This window comes from Podarcis erhardii (assembly GCF_964252035.2).
Source record: "Podarcis erhardii genome assembly, chromosome: 11".
Classification (NCBI taxonomy): Eukaryota; Metazoa; Chordata; class Lepidosauria; order Squamata; family Lacertidae; genus Podarcis; species Podarcis erhardii.
The window spans coordinates 38,060,226-38,075,920 of record NC_138501.1 but is presented as its reverse complement, the minus strand read 5'-3'; the positions used below and the strand labels follow the sequence as shown (position 1 = coordinate 38,075,920).

General features: G+C 42.2%; 1 protein-coding gene across 6 annotated transcripts in view; it reads left to right on the top strand.

Annotated features, from left to right (window-relative positions):
* Positions 1-11,045, top strand: part of PARP8 (poly(ADP-ribose) polymerase family member 8) — a 163,775-nt gene extending 152,730 nt beyond the window's left edge. For all 6 annotated transcript variants that reach the window (XM_081881415.1, XM_081881418.1, XM_081881417.1 and 3 more), the window contains 7 exons: positions 1,238-1,350; positions 1,656-1,728; positions 2,560-2,629; positions 5,907-5,983; positions 7,085-7,154; positions 8,467-8,551; positions 10,594-11,045. In XM_081881415.1, the coding sequence (XP_081737541.1) occupies positions 1,238-1,350; positions 1,656-1,728; positions 2,560-2,629; positions 5,907-5,983; positions 7,085-7,154; positions 8,467-8,551; positions 10,594-10,696 (591 nt within the window). In that variant the 3' untranslated portion in view covers positions 10,697-11,045. The remainder of the gene's footprint in view (positions 1-1,237; positions 1,351-1,655; positions 1,729-2,559; positions 2,630-5,906; positions 5,984-7,084; positions 7,155-8,466; positions 8,552-10,593) is intronic.
* Positions 11,046-15,695: the final 4,650 nt, after the last annotated feature.

Below are 15,695 nucleotides of genomic sequence, written 5' to 3'. Positions count from 1 at the left end.
ATAATTCTTATCATAGTTTTCTCTGCAATATTTCACATAGTCCTCCTTACAAAACTTCTTGCAATCCTACTAGCATAATCTGTTGATTACAATTGCTTTTCAAATAGGTCACATATTTACTCCAGTCCTCTGAGAATCTCTGATCCCGCAGGTTTTGAATCCTTCCTGTCATCTTATCCAATTCTGCATAGTCAATTCATTAAGTCTGCCATTCTTCTTTCATCGGTAGTTCTTCTTGTTTCCATTTCTGTGCCAAAGAAATCATCATCACTATCACTTCCCTATATCTCCATGCCAAATCCATTAAGTTAAGGGTCATGGGAAATGGCAGGTCTTGTGCAATTCAGCAGGCAACAATGAACACTCCTTGGTGACATTCCTGAGCATGCTCAGGACAATCTAGGCTAGAAGGAAGAGGTCTGCAAGGTGTCTGCTATAATGAGTGAACCTTCCTTCCCCTGGTTCCCCCACTATGTGGCAGTGTAAGGTTGCTTTGAAAGGACTGGGAGAAGTCATTGGCATATGCCCCCCAAAATCCGGTTTTGAAAAAAGCTTTCTCAGAAGAAACCACAACAACTTAGAAAGACCCGGGCTTTTCTTCTGAGATGTTTTGAAGAAAACTCAGAAAAGCATAAGGCAAGTCAGAGAACGTTCACCCATCTTTAGCTGCATGCCTTGTCACAGTATAAACGATGTCACAGAGAATAGGAAAACACAAGAGGTATTTTCCTTTTTTCCTTGTTAGATTTTTAAAAATCTCCAAACACAAGTTTTTTTGATAAGCTGAAAATAAAATGTTAGACGTAGGAGCTATGTGATTGTTATATCTAATGGGGTATTTTTCGGAGATTAGACTGTGGGTTATGGGAGTTAGGCAGGGCGAACCCTGAACAGTTTTCCTGGCTGAACTCCCATCTCTAATTCCCATTGAATCAACTGCTGTTGGCTTTTCTTCAACAAAAAATACAGATATATGGTTCCAAGCCTATTTTTCCTCGGGAATAAATAGCAATCAAGGGCAGGGTGGGCAAGAAAACAGTGCAAAGAAGGAGTTAAGGGCCACAGAGCTAATTGCATATCAGGGATGAGGGATTGCTTTGGTCTTTTAGATCTTGTTTGCAGATCCCTCATTTTAAGCCTAGTTTGACCCATAAAAATATGTTTACACTAGAGAATTCATGAGAATTAGAATATGTCCCTAACCTCCCTTTGCTGGTTTGCTCCTATTCTTTTTCAGCAATTGAAGTTTATGCACACCCCACATCAGTTTCTTCTGCTCAGCAGTCCACCAGCCAAAGAATCCAATTTCAGAGCTGCTAAAAATCTCTATGGAAGTACCTTTGCATTTCAGTGAGTATCCAAAGCTGCAAATTTTAAAAAAAATCACCAGTATGAAATATTCTGAAAGGCATAATTTTCTTCTTCCAGCACATGGTTTTAGAGCAAATGGCTAGTTTTATTATTTATTGTTATTATTATTTTTAATTTGTATACTGCCCTTCATGTGAAGATCACAGGGCTGTTTGCATCATAAAAAATGCAAATTGGGAACACAAAATGCATAATAATAAAAAAACTAAACACATTGTTTTTCATTTTGGTTTCTCTATGACAGTACTAATTTCCTCTCTGTGTGTTTTCCCCCCCTCTGAAAGTGGGTCACACATTGAAAACTGGCACTCTATCCTGAGGAATGGCTTAGTAGTTGCTTCCAATACAAGATTGCAGGTAAAAGTAAAACTGAAAAGGAAAATATATGGGTTGTTTCTTAAAGGCAGCTTTGGGTGCAAGACATTGAAGTTACAAGCTTATAAACAGCATTGTTTATCTGGAAGAAAGTCGCAGTAAACTCAGGGGTCTTTATTTCTGAGTAGACTTGTATAGGATTGAATTGCAACACAAAGTAGATTCCAGACAAACAAAACTGTACTAATTCACATAATGCAGCAGGGGGGAAGCTGAGACCTCCCAGTTGTTTTGGGGCTACAACTCCTACGTTTGGCTCTTCTGGCTGAAGTTGGTGGGTTCTGGCATCTAAAAACTTCAAAGGGGCCACAGGTTTCCCACCCATAATGCATTGCTTGATGTGTAGAATTTGCTGTGGCAGGTGTAGCAATGGCCACCAACTTTGATGGCTTTGAACAGCTTAAGCAATAAGGATAAGGGTCTCAAAGGAACATGGGAAGATGCCATGCATCAAGTCAAACGATTATTCCAGCTAGCTTAACAAGGCCTGCACTGAGTAAAAGAGGCTGTGCAAGATTTCAGACAGGGTTCCCTCCCAGCCCTACCTGGAAATGGCAGGGTTTGAACATGGGACCTTTTGCATTCAAAGCAGATGCTTAACCACTGAGCTACAGGTCCTTTGGGTACAGCTCTCTATAATGTTAGCCATTATAGCTAACAGCAGTTCAAAGACTGTATACCACTGAATACTAAATAAATTGAGAGTTTGAGATGAGACTAAAACAATTCAAATGTTGTATGCTCTTAATCTGCAGCAGGTCTAAGAACTGTACCGATTTAAGAATGAGCTAAAAGGTCCTTGTTTTGTTGCAGCTCCATGGTGCAATGTTTGGAAGTGGAATCTACCTTAGTCCATTGTCAAGCATATCTTTTGGTTACTCAGGTGATGTTTTTAAATCTCTCTATGTGCAGAGGGGAGTGGGATATGGCAGAGTGAATGTATTTTTAAAACAGAGAACCAAATGCCTGCTGAATTAGCCTGTGGCAACTTTCCTCCTCGTTCTATATATGGCTCAAGGCTGTGTTTGTTGGAGAGATTAAAAGATGGAAGTGGAAGGAGAAGCAGGAATGGAAGTCAGATAGTCATATCTCACAGGAAGACTTTGTGGAGGCTGGAAGTTGTTGCAGTTTTCTGGCCCAACAGAGGGAGTTGAATCCAACTAAATTATTGCATGTGTGGAACAACTTTCACAAGCCCAGTGCTATTAACCTTGCTTTCCTTTACCGGCACACACCCCGCACTGCCCCCATATCTGCTCATGCAGATTTGAGGGACCTGCAGGGGGAGGAGATGGCTGCAAAGTTACATTGCACTCATTAAAGTTGTTCTGCATGCACAGCAGTTTAGTTGGATACAGCACAGAGCATATTGTGGGAATGTTCAGGGATGCAGGAGAGGATATATTGTCTGATTATATCCTTATCCAACTTGTGTTAACAAGTTTCCAATATCAGCAGAGTAAAAGATTCCCCTTTATTTTAAGTTTGCAACGGCAGCGTTTGCTCGGGTTCGCTAGAACCTCTATAATAACTATTCTGGTAATTTCCCCTTATTCCCTCATAAAATAGAAGACACGACACAGTCCTTTACAAAAGTATAAAAAGAGTTTACTTACATTCTGTTCACAATCAGATCCCAGAAGGCAGACTTAGGCTTAATGAAGTAACATACATTTAGAATCTATCTTATAAGAAGATAGTCCCTTTGTCCTCTCTTGGCTGGGAGCCAAGAGGGCATCTTTCACTCAGTAGATGGAAGAGCGATGGAAGAGAGGCAAGAGAGGTAAGAGAGAGATGGCTGCCCCTGCCCTGTGCTTTTATCATTACGTGCACAGGTGAGGCCACACCCACCTCTAGTCACATGCGGAGGAAGTCTCTCCCAGCCCAGAGGGAAACAGGAAGTTTACCTGCTGGCTGGACAAACATCCCTCCCCATGTCTAAACATGTACACTCTAGGAATGTTGTAATTGACTGCTCTTGTGTTTCACATCCCACACATATATGATCTGTATTTCACAATGCACACTGGGTTGCAGACATATAGATTCACAGAGGGCCATCCTTGCTAGGATACACACCTGGTACCTTTACAAGGATATGCAACATACTGGCAGCAGCCTACAGTGTGGTCTCCCCGTGGTGAGAGGCAGGAGACAACTAACACTCCCAGCTTACACAGGCAACAATTTCATCATGGCTCCAAGCACCAAATCAGTCCATTAACTGGTCCATGCTTAGAGGTGTGTCAAGCTCCATCTCAGTCACAAGAACAGGCATAGATGTGACAAAGCCACCAGTTCCCCCAGTTGGCTCTCCTCCCATGTACCCTCCAGCCAGTTGGCTGCGAAGAATTGGTTGAATAATGAGCCCTTCGCCTGGTGGAATGCTCTGGCGCATGAGACCAGGACCCCGCAGGATTTAACTTCCTTTCGCAGGGCCTGTCAGACACAGCTATTCCGCATGGCTTTCAATTTCAACTTAGCCTGTTCTTTTATTCCTCTTCCTTTCCTCCCCTTTTTATGAAGATTACCTGCTCTGGGATCCCACAGCTAATTCTCCCCTGGTCTCCTCACTGGCCCAAGTAGGACTAATTTAGTCAGCTAGCCCTGATGATCATCTAATGTTTATTGGATGAATTTCCCCCCTAAATTGATTTTTGAATTCTGAATTTATTGTTATTCACGTTTTATACTGCATGCTGTTTTTTTGTTGCACCAATTAAGTGTTTTAAATTTGTTCTTAGCCGCCCTGAGCCCAGTTTTCTGAACCGGGAAGGGCGGGTTATAAATAAAAAAATATTACTTATTATTATTATTATTTAAAATGTTTCACTTGTCTTCTGCAGTTTGGTTTAATGCCTTCCCCACTCATACTGAACATGCCAGCTGTGACCAAAAAAAGTCATCTGCCAGATTGTCATGTAAACCCCAGGAGCATTTGCAGCAATAGTTTGGTGGAGAGAGGGAATGTATTCCTAGGTGTAGGAGATATCGTTGCGCCCTCCCAGAAAATCACTGCTTACTTCCAAGCAGGTGACTGATTGGTTGATTGGCTAATCCCAAACTGCAAAGTGCAGGGGAGGTGGTAGGGTTTTTTGCTGCAGCGGGAGGGGAGACGGCACCTGCCACCCACATTCCCAATTTTGTCTTTGTTGCTAATTGATTTGGTCTCCACCACAAGAAAAAGCGTACAAATCAAAAGAGAACATCTCATTATCCATATGGTAGTGTATTTGCTTTACAAATATTTATAGTAAAACAATAATCCTTTAAAAAATCCAAGGCAAGCTGAAATGAAATGAAGTATTAGTTATCTACTAGCCATAAACCACTGAAAATCCAAAGCAAAAAATAAAAATAAAAATCATAGGCTACAAGGGATTCCAGTTTGTTCTGTCACTGTTTCCCTCTTGTTTTAATATAATGTGGTTAATTTAGCTACCCGAGCAAATTTGCAGGATTCCCCCCCCCACACACTATTTACTCCTTTATTGTAATCTCCTTTATTGTAATTTTATTCTGTTGTTGGCCAACAAAACTGTTGCCCCCCCCCCCAAAGGCCATACCCATAGCTGTCAACTTTTCCCTTTTCTTGTGAGGAATCCTATTCGGAATAAGGGAATTTCCCTTTAAAAAAGGGAAAAGTTGACAGCTACGGCCATATCTCTGTGCAGGAAACGTAACTTTCTTAGACTCCTTTCTGATAGAATATAGTTTTGAAATCCCTGAAATAAAAACCATGCGGAGCAATCCAAACCCCCAATCTGCCATCTGAGGGGTGGGGGGTGGGGCTTGGCTGTCCCTCCACCCAGCCCTGGCTGGCCCTGCTGGTGGGGGGAGCTGCACTGCTGAAGAGCGCTTCAATGCACCTGCACCAAAGGTGGGCAAGCAGGTGCTACTACTTATGACAACACTGCCGGTGATGGTCAGTGGAAAGCCCTGAAGCAGGAATGAGACAAGGACTGAGCCAGCACAGGATGCAGAGGAGATTGTACCATCTTGCTGGCAGCATAGAAAGTGCTCAATTTACCAGGATTGTCAGCTGCTGGAAAGAAGAATCAGCTGTAACATCCGTGTCTGCATGCACTCTCCATTTATATGAAGTGGAACATCTGACATTTTACGCACCAGTATGTCTGATGTAAATCTAATGTCTTTAGGGATGAACAAGAAGCAGCAGAAGGTGTCAGCGAAGGATGAGCCTGCTTCAGGCAGTAAAAACAGCAATGTGTTACAGGTAAAGAAATATATGAAGCATTTCTAAAAGACATTTTAGTTTTATGTCCTTGCTAGCTCAGGGCAGGTCCTGGACATGAGGCTTATTTAGCCCCCGAGCATTCACGTGCACATGAGATAGTGGTGATGGAGGAATCCATAAGGGCATTGCATTGGCAACTGAGAATTCTACAAGAACTGTTTTCTGTGTCAAATAGTAAGTTGTTGGACTGCCGTTCCTCTGTTGCAGGAATGGGGAACCTGCGACCCTTCAGAAGTTGCTGGACTCCAGCTCCCAGCATCCCCAGCCACCATGGCCAAATGTCAGGCATGATGGGAGATGTAGTCCATCCAGTCAGATGAGTGGTATATTATATTATTATTATTATTAGGACAACAGGTTCCCCATCCCAATATTGTTGCCCTGTGCTCTATGTTGGCACTAACAGACATAACTGATATATGTACAACTCCACAGGAAGGGCTAATGAGAGCTCAAATATCTCATGCTTGATTGGTAATCAAAAAAGATTTACACTGTCACATATACTATTCTAATTTGAACTCTTTCGTTCATCTGTCAGCAAATATATGTCTCTTGTAAGGAAATTTTTCTGCTCTCCTACTGCTAGGAGAAATTTGATCTGTTATTAAACCAAGGATTGAACTGATAGCTATGAGCAATATTACAGAGAATGTTTATAGATTTGCCAGAACAGTAATGATATCAGTACTTCTAGCAAGAATATGTCAACCGGACCTATTAATAACTCCTTCATTGGCCAACATTGGGTTTTTAAAAAAAATAATAATACTGTACCACTGGAACAGAGGAAGCATTCTTAAAACCAAATCAGCCTATGAGTTTAGTTTAGTACAGTCTACATTGACTGGCAGCGGCTGTGTAGGGATCCAGGCATCAGCCATTCCCTGAGGTACCTGGGGGTGCCAATGGGGATTATACCTGGGGCATTCTTCATGAAAAGCAGTTGTTCTGCTACTGAGCTACAGCCCTTCCTCAGATTGCTTTCTTTTTAGAGCACAACGTCATATTTAGTAACTATTTAGTCAGTGATCCGTATTTAGTATAATTTTGTCTTCCAACGCTTGCCTTCCCTTACAGTCGCAGAAAAAAGGACAGCAGTCTCAGTTTTTGCAAAGCCGGAACTTAAAATGTATAGCCTTATGTGAAGGTAAGCAAGAAGAACAATAAAGACAAGACGGTGTCTTCTTCCCGCAGTCAGAATGAAGCGACTACACCTCAAACCTAACTTGGTTGCATAGTGACATCATTTCCTCTTCACAGGAAGCCTGGGAATTGAGAAGGGGTGGTAGGGGTCTCTTAACAGAGAATTCTCTACAGCTGGTTTGAATTCTGCAGGTGCTTTGAATGGATTTATTCCATCTTTTTTGGTTCCATTGTTGTCTTGTGCCTACCCCAAGTTCCTTGGTCTCCAAGGCAACAATGGTTTCTTTTGAAACCATGATTGAAGGCTGTGGTGCAAAAAGTTATCTCAATTGGTCCATCACCCTCATACCTGGCTACCCATGGATTTAAAGGAAGCCAAATCAATGCTTAAGCAGAGGCATATGGATATAGGTTTCCAAGGGATCTTGTTATCCCAAGTCACTGGAGATACCATGCCATAATTGGGGTGGTCATCTATCCCTAAATATAGGAAGACTTTTACTCAGGAAAAGTTTAATGATCTCCCCTCTAATTTCTTAGATGGCAGATATAATAAAATCTCAGAGAACAGGTGCTGCCCCCTGTAATAATGCTGAGGTGGATTATTTTCTTGCATGTCCTTTTCTATTATAACTTTTATCAAGGGGCTAGGAAAGATGTGATATATCCACACAGTCTGTCCCCGATCACTCCTCTGATTCTCTTCTGATCACTTTGCTTCAAGGCTCTGTCTAATAAGTCAATCACAGAGCAAATGGCAAAGTTTTTGAATACTATTAGACCTTCTCATGACTGCCTGACATATGAAGAGACGTGGGTGGCGCTGTGGTCTAAACCACAGATACTAGGGCTTGCCGGTCAGAAGGTCAGCGGTTCGAATCCCCACGACGGGATGAGTTCCTGTTGCTTGGTCCCAGCTCCTGCCAACCTAGCAGTTCGAAAGCATGTCAAAGTGCAAGTAGATAAATAGGTACCACTCCAGTGGGAAGATCATTGGTGTTTCCGTGCGCTGCTCTGGTTTCGGTGTTCCGTTGCACCAGTAGTGGCTTAGTCATGCTGGCCACATGACCCGGAAAAACTGTCTGCAGACAAACGCTGGCTCCCTCGGCCTGAAAGCAAGATGAACATCGCAACCCCAGAGTCATTCGCGATTCGACTTAACTGCCAGGGGTCCTTTACCTTCACCTTTACTTTTACATTTTTATTAATGTCATCATTTGTGCTTCTCAGATGTTTTAAAATGCTTTAATGGTCTGTTGACCGCTAATAAAGAAACTCAGCAGGCATTTTGTCAATATTTTTTCTCTTCTTTATAGTGATAACTTCACCTGATCTGCACAAACATGGGGAGATATGGGTAGTTCCCAACACTGATCATGTGTGCACGAGATTCTTCTTTGTGTAAGTACAGAGGACTTTCAATTGTATGTTTAAAAAAAAAGTTTACTGCTTTGTAACTTTCATAACTTGCTATTCTTTTTCTTTTTAAATAAACAGCTTGCTAAAATAAGAGAGGATGCAACCTGCCTGTTTTCCGAATCAAACAAACTGCTTTGGGCTTCACTTAAACCCTTCGAGCAGACCTAAACCTTTAGTGCTTTTATTTTCTCTTTTTTCTGTTCTTTTAAAAAACATGAATATATTTTTATTCACCTCCAACTTTCCTCCCTCCAGGACAGATCAATCTAATCAAGTTTGCCAAAGTCCAATCTGTGATTTTGGTAGCTGCCATTCTTCAGGGTTATCAGTAAAGTCTTTGATAAAAGGAAGCCATACTTCCAACAAAATCATTTAGACCATTTGTATTATTGGATGTGTGTAATCTCTTTGTTAATTTTTCTCATATATCAATAGACCATAAATTCTGTTTCCAACACAGATGTTCCCATCCTTTCCAATTCTGTACCACTAGTAGGCATTCCGCTACTAAGAGAAAAGTAATTATTTCTTTATTGCAAAGGTTAGATTGCCCTTCTTTAAAAATAGTTAACACATTCTAAACTTGGGGTACATTACACATGTTGACCCATAATATAGCTCATTTCTGCAAATACCCTCTGCCCAAAGGGCTTTATATGTTCACACATCCACCACATGTGAAATGCAGATTGCAGAATCTCCAATAGTTTTACTAATCTAGCTACACCGCAATGGTGTCAAATGCCATCAGTGTAGTAATTTAAAGGTATTTTCTCAGATCCGAGTTGATTCTGATTTTAGTGGTTTTTTACCCCACAAATTATTCCAAGCTACCTCTGCAAACTCTATCCCTAGATCAGATTCGCATTGCTGTTTCACAGAGCTACAGTTTCCTAGGATAGTGGTTTTCAAACTGTTCTGGGGACAAGGGGCTGCTGATACATCTCCTTGCTAAGGGTGCAAGGGACTGGCGAGGGTGGGGGAAGCCTAGGTACAACTCTGCTTCCACCACCGCCCAGCTGACACAAGACGTTTGTCTCAAATTCTTTATTGAGTTGATCATGGCAGACACGGCCAAATGATAGCTTGCCCACCATTTACATAACATCCCCAAATGCATATTAAATGTGCATTCTGTTAGCCTGTGCTGTAGTTCCTCCTTGCTTCTCCACTTCCCAGCCTCACTACAGTGGTACCTTGGTTCTCGAACAGAATCCATCCTGGAAGTCCGTTCGACTTCCGAAAACATTCAGAAACCAAGGTGCGGCTTCTGATTGGCTGCAGGAGCTTCCTGCACTCAATGGGAAGCTGTGGAAGCAGCGTCGGATGTTCAGGTTCCAAAGAACATTTTCAAGCCAGAACACTCACTTCTGGGTTTGCAGCATTCAGGAGCCAAAATGTTCAAGTCACAAGGCATTCGAGATCCAAGGTATGACTGTACTGGGAACTGCCAGAAGCCAGAAACATGCCAGAAACTGCCAGAAACTGCCAGAAACTAGAAACTGCCAGAAGCCAGAAATTCAAACCATAAACAGCAGGAGTAGCCAATGTGGTTCCCTCAAATACTTCTGTACTCGAACTCACCTCATTCCTGGCCATACTGGTTGGGGCTGATGTGAGCAGAAGTCCAACAGCATCTAGAGCATGGGTAGGCAAACTAAGGCCGGGGGCCAGATCCGGCCCAATTGCCTTCCAAATCTGGCCTGCGGGTGGTCCAGGAGTCAGTGTGTTTTTACATGAGTAGAATGTGTCCTTTTATTTAAAATGCATCTCTGGGTCATTTGTGGGGCATAGGAATCTGTTCATATTTCTTTTCAAAATATAGTCCGCCCCCCCACAAGGTCTGAGGGACAATGGACTGGCCCCTGCTGAAAAAGTTTGCTGGCCCCTGATCTAGAGGGCCTCACTCTGGCAACTCCCCTTATTCAGGTGGAGGATCACACTGTTTCTTGTACTGTGGAAAGTTTCGAAATCTTTTTTTTTTTTTAATTAATTTTGTGCACTTTTCTTTCTTTCTTTTTTAGCTATGAAGATGGCCAAGTAGGGGATACAAGTATAAACACTCAAGAGCCAAGCATTCATAAAGAAATACTCCGGGTCATTGGTAATCAAACTGCTACTGGTTAAAAGGACCACTCTTAACTCCTTGATGTGATTTGGAAGCCTTCCTCAGTCTCAAAGCTGGATTTTGAACTGAAGAAGAAATTTTGGGGTGGGCGGGAAAAACAACCCTAATTTATTGTTATTCTGAACAAGTTAACCCTTTGAATACTTTTTCTTACTTAGCATTTCGTATCACACCGGGGAGAGGGGGAAATTAACAAACCTGAAAGGGATCTAAGCAAACAACTGTAGGGACACAGAGTCTGTTGGTACAAGACACTGATAGTCAAACAGACACTTCGGTTGTTCACAATAAACAGAATTTGAAAAGGAGTTTTGTGCTGATATTTTTATATTAAAGACTTGAATTGGATCATTTTAGTACTGTATTACCTGTATTTTAAATTTACAATGACTGGAACAGAAAGTCTTTTTATAAAACAAATAAACAAAAGTGGAAGCCTACGTAGTACAGGATATTTTGCAATAAGTAGAATATTCACATTTTAATACACCATAGAAACTGGTTGCCTGGAATGTAAAAAAAAAAAGTGGGAAAAAGTTAGCTGTAATATAGTCATTCTGCTATATACAAATCATGTACACGACCCACAATGTTACAGGAAAGGGATTTTTCTGTCGTGCTGACATATATGCCAACATGAAAATGATTATTTTGCCAATGATCAGCGTAAGGGTATGTGCTTGGTTCTGCGCACTTTTCATTCCTTTAGGTGCAGCTTTTGGAGAAAAAGTTCCCAGTGGATTCAGCCGAGCATCCTTTTTTCGTTCATGTGAAGATGGTCGACTAAGTCCTTCATGGATTTTAAAGGGTGGAAGAATCATGCAATCATCACAGTGGATCAATATGTAAGGGGCTGCTGAGTACCTGAACTGTCAATGCTGCCCCTGTGAAATCTTCATGTTCCGACAGGTGAAGCCCTGAGTCTTTATTGCTTGGAAAATCCAGCTGCCTTCTTAGGTTTCTTATTGAATTGTGTGGCAGTAGCCCTGTTCTTCAAAGCAGGAATATTCATAAGTGTTTTACAGAAGCCTGTGTGTGTTTCCATTCGTCTGGTACTGGTACTTTTTTCATTTATTTTGTGAAATGGAAATGTACTTTTGAATCTACCATGTTCTTTTAATCCATGCATCCACAGAGAGAGAGAGAGTCACATATATCGGACTTGTGGAGCTGCTTCATGTGCAGTGTGTAGTTTAGGGTGCAGAAGTGAGTTTCATGCTCACAGGTCTTCCTACAGTGTGTGCAGCTTTTTAATGGGAGCTGGGGACCACACAAGTACACTGCTTTCATCCACTGCCTTTTTTGTGTGGCAGGCAGATGATTCAAATGGCTGCTAGCTACATAGGCATTGATTCACGATGACAAACCTATTTGCAATGGAGGAGGATGCATGGGTCCAAGGCTTGCATCTGTCTTCAGTGCATACGTTACCAAAACCAATGGGAAATGCAAGAACTGGAACGTTTTTTGCCAAATTAAAAGTGGAGGTTCTTTCCTCCAATACCGTGAAAACAAGATCACAGCCAGGCATAGGGACCAATCCTACAGTACGCTGAGCATCTACTGTCCATCAGTTTCAGGACTATTATTATGTCTTTTGTTGCTGACAGGAAGGCAGTTGCCACTGCAGATAATAATAATTTTCTTATACAAAATTTCAGCCTGCTGGAAACAAAACACTGAAACGCAAGATTTCCAAAACCAGAATTCAGCAGAAACAGCTAATAGTAAAACTGATGTTCCCTAATAGTTTGAGTACCTAATAAGGGAGACAGGGCATACCTAATGGAATGCATTTCAGCTGATCAACCCAATGATAATTGGCTAGGAGGCTTAGCCTGTGGCATTCCCACATGAAAAATCTTTTAAATTATCATTTTCTATTCTAGGCATAATTTAACGTACCAAATTTGTCATGCAAATTTCCTGGATGCCAAACTAAGCTTTTAGTAAAATGAATGGGTAAAATGGCCTTTGCAAAAGGTAAAATCCTAAGTATTCTGTATGTTATTGTAAACGGGGGTGGGGGGGACGGGACCTCTAGGTGACATCTAATTGTATTTGTCCACTTGTGCAATAGACATCCACCTGCACAATGAGATTTGCCCTTCCTGCGTACTGCAGGATCTGCTGTGGAGGGTTGGGGTAGCCTCCACAGATTTGTGTGTTAGTGTAGTGGCCTTCAGGGAGGAGAAGAGGAACTGGAAGTCTACATGCATTGTGATGGGTTATCACTCTCGGTGAATGTTGACATGTGCCAGTAATTCCAAAGATTTTATGCGACCCATCAAAAATTGCTGACATTTTTAATATATTTGAATTCCAGAAGAACACATTTCCTGCAGGCCTCTAACTAGGAATTGTCAATATACAACAACATTCACTTATTTTTTAACACTTGCAATAGCATATACACAGGCAGACATAGTCTGGAACAATGACATTTTTAGAGTAAATCTAAGACACCATTATTTCCCAGGTTTATGGGCTCAACTGTATTACCCAAATCCTTGCTTCTTGCTCCCAACAAATCCTCCTCTTTCTCATCTGCTTTCTCAATTTCATCATTCATGGTTGGGGAATCTGTGAACCTCTTGATGTTGTTGGACTCCAGTTCCCATCAGCCCCAGCCAGCATGACCAGTGGCCAGGGATGATGGGCGTTATAGTCTAACATCCATCTGGTAGGCCATAGATTCCCCATTCCTGGCATAATTCATCTGACAGAATGCCACCAGGTCTATAACAGAGATGGTGCCACAAATTTTCTGGAGAACTTCAAACTCCTCTTTGTTGAACAGCAGCTAGGCTGGGGGGAATAAATTTATATATATATATTGCTGAATTCCCCAGTTTTTGTTCACTCATTGGTTTGTTACTATGGCTGCAAGAAGGTCACACATGGATCTCATACTTAAATTGGCCTTTGTCAGCTTCAACACCACCTGCAAATCAGTCTCGCTTGAGTCAGAAATAGATTGTGGTGCCACACTTTTTATCTTGATGCCACTACAGTGGAATCTTGAAATTAAGAATCGGCTGGATGTGTTTATGGCTGGGAAAAGGAGTAAACAGTGGTCTTCTGCAAGTTCAGCCATTCTTTCCTGAGCCACCCTTTGCTGCTTTTGTACTCCTTGTATCCAGCTCTGTGAAGTTTCACCATCTCACCAGCAGTCCCTAAAACAAAATTCCATGGCTCACTCATTCTCTCATGCATATATACACAGTATATGAGGATCAAACATTGGTGGGGTGCCCCCTTTGCATTCATCTCTGCAGTGCGGTGTTCTCTCATGTGGCTGTAGCATTTGTAAATGGTGCAACCACATCCCCAAGGCTGATCTTGTAGGGGTTCTTGATGTAATGGGAAGGACTGACTGAGTGAAATGGCTAGATCAGTGCAAATTGGCCCTGACCATGTGATGGCATCATGCACATCATGGCCCTGTGGGATTTTTTTGCAAGGAATCTCCTTTCCCCCACTGTGGTGCGTGAGGCTGATCTATCAGCAGTGTCCTAAGTGTGATTTTTATACTGCTTGGTTAATTTCTTTGGAATTCAGTTCTCTGGAGTGCTGTTGTATTTCATTGTTAAAATAAGACCTCGGCATACAACTTGTCCATTAGGATCTCATCAAGTCCTTTCTCCTGCACACATTTCATACCATCAGATGGCTCTGAATACCAGCTGCTGGGGAACAGCAGCTGGAGAGGGCCATTGGCCTCATGCCCTATTTGTCGGTTATTTCTGAGAGGCATCTAATTGGCCACTTCGGGAAGCAGGATCTGGGACAAAATGGACAATTAGTCTGAACCAGCAGAGCCATTCTTCTGTTCTTACAACAAGGAGTGCTGACATGCTATTGTATCCCTCAGCACTGGTGCCCCAGTTTCCAGTTTTGTGCAACATGCCCAATTATACCAGCAAAAAAAATGGTGCAGTTACACACAGCACTGCTAATGGCTCCTAAGCAAAAGCAGGGGGAAGTAATGCTGAGAATTGCAGCATGAGCTAAGCAGGACTGCTACCATTCCTCAGGCTGCAGTGCCTTTTGTAGCTGAATATCAGGCAGAATTCCAAGATGCACAATATCTTTGTGGTAGGGGACCCAATATCTGTTGAATTTCTGCCTGCCATTCAGCTGCCAAGGCAGCTGAGTGCTTTCGGAAATGGGGAACCTGTTCACATGCCCTAAATGCTTGGAATATGTCCTTGTTAACTGTCCATTTTGGAATTTGCCATGCTTGTGGAAAATTCAGTGATGGGGTAAAACACAAGCCAAAAACAGAGCAGTCAACTTTTCTGTGTGGACAGGGCCCTGTGCACTGAACATCTGGTTGCCAAGTAGAATGTATCTCCTGTGGGATTTATGCTCGCTAGACAGTTTTTAAAATGTGTCTGGGGGCAATTTCCACTTGTTTCAATGGCCATTACATCAGATAAATCCCTTCTGGATTCTGTCAGTGCATTCTGATTCTCTCCTTGGGAACCCACCCATCGACAGTGAGCCATTTCAAATGCATTCACTGACATGGTACAGTCCTCTCATGAGACTCTACCACTCCAGAATGTGCGAGGGAAAATGCTTTCCTTGTCTGTGGGGAAAGTAAACATCAAAGAGATGTCCAGGCCAGCTCCCCCCATCCCAAGCCACTTTAAAGTGATACAATCCCATCAGAGGACTTGGACTTTGGTTCAAAGTAGTCACTGTCTCATTGAAAGTCTCTATTACAAACACTACCTCGAGATAAAAGGAGAACAGCCTGATACTTGGGCTGAAATCCTGCACCTAGTTATTGCAACTGACAGGACACAGGGGGTGTCAGGATTGCACCCCAAATCTAACATAAGGTGTTCTGTTTGGATGTGGAATTAGAACTTGGATACTTTAGTCATGTTTAGTCCAGTTTTTTGGAACTGGTCTAGAAATGGTTGGGTGGTGATCTTCATTTATACCCGGAACCTAAAAGAGCAGGAGGTGGGACCATTTATATATGCT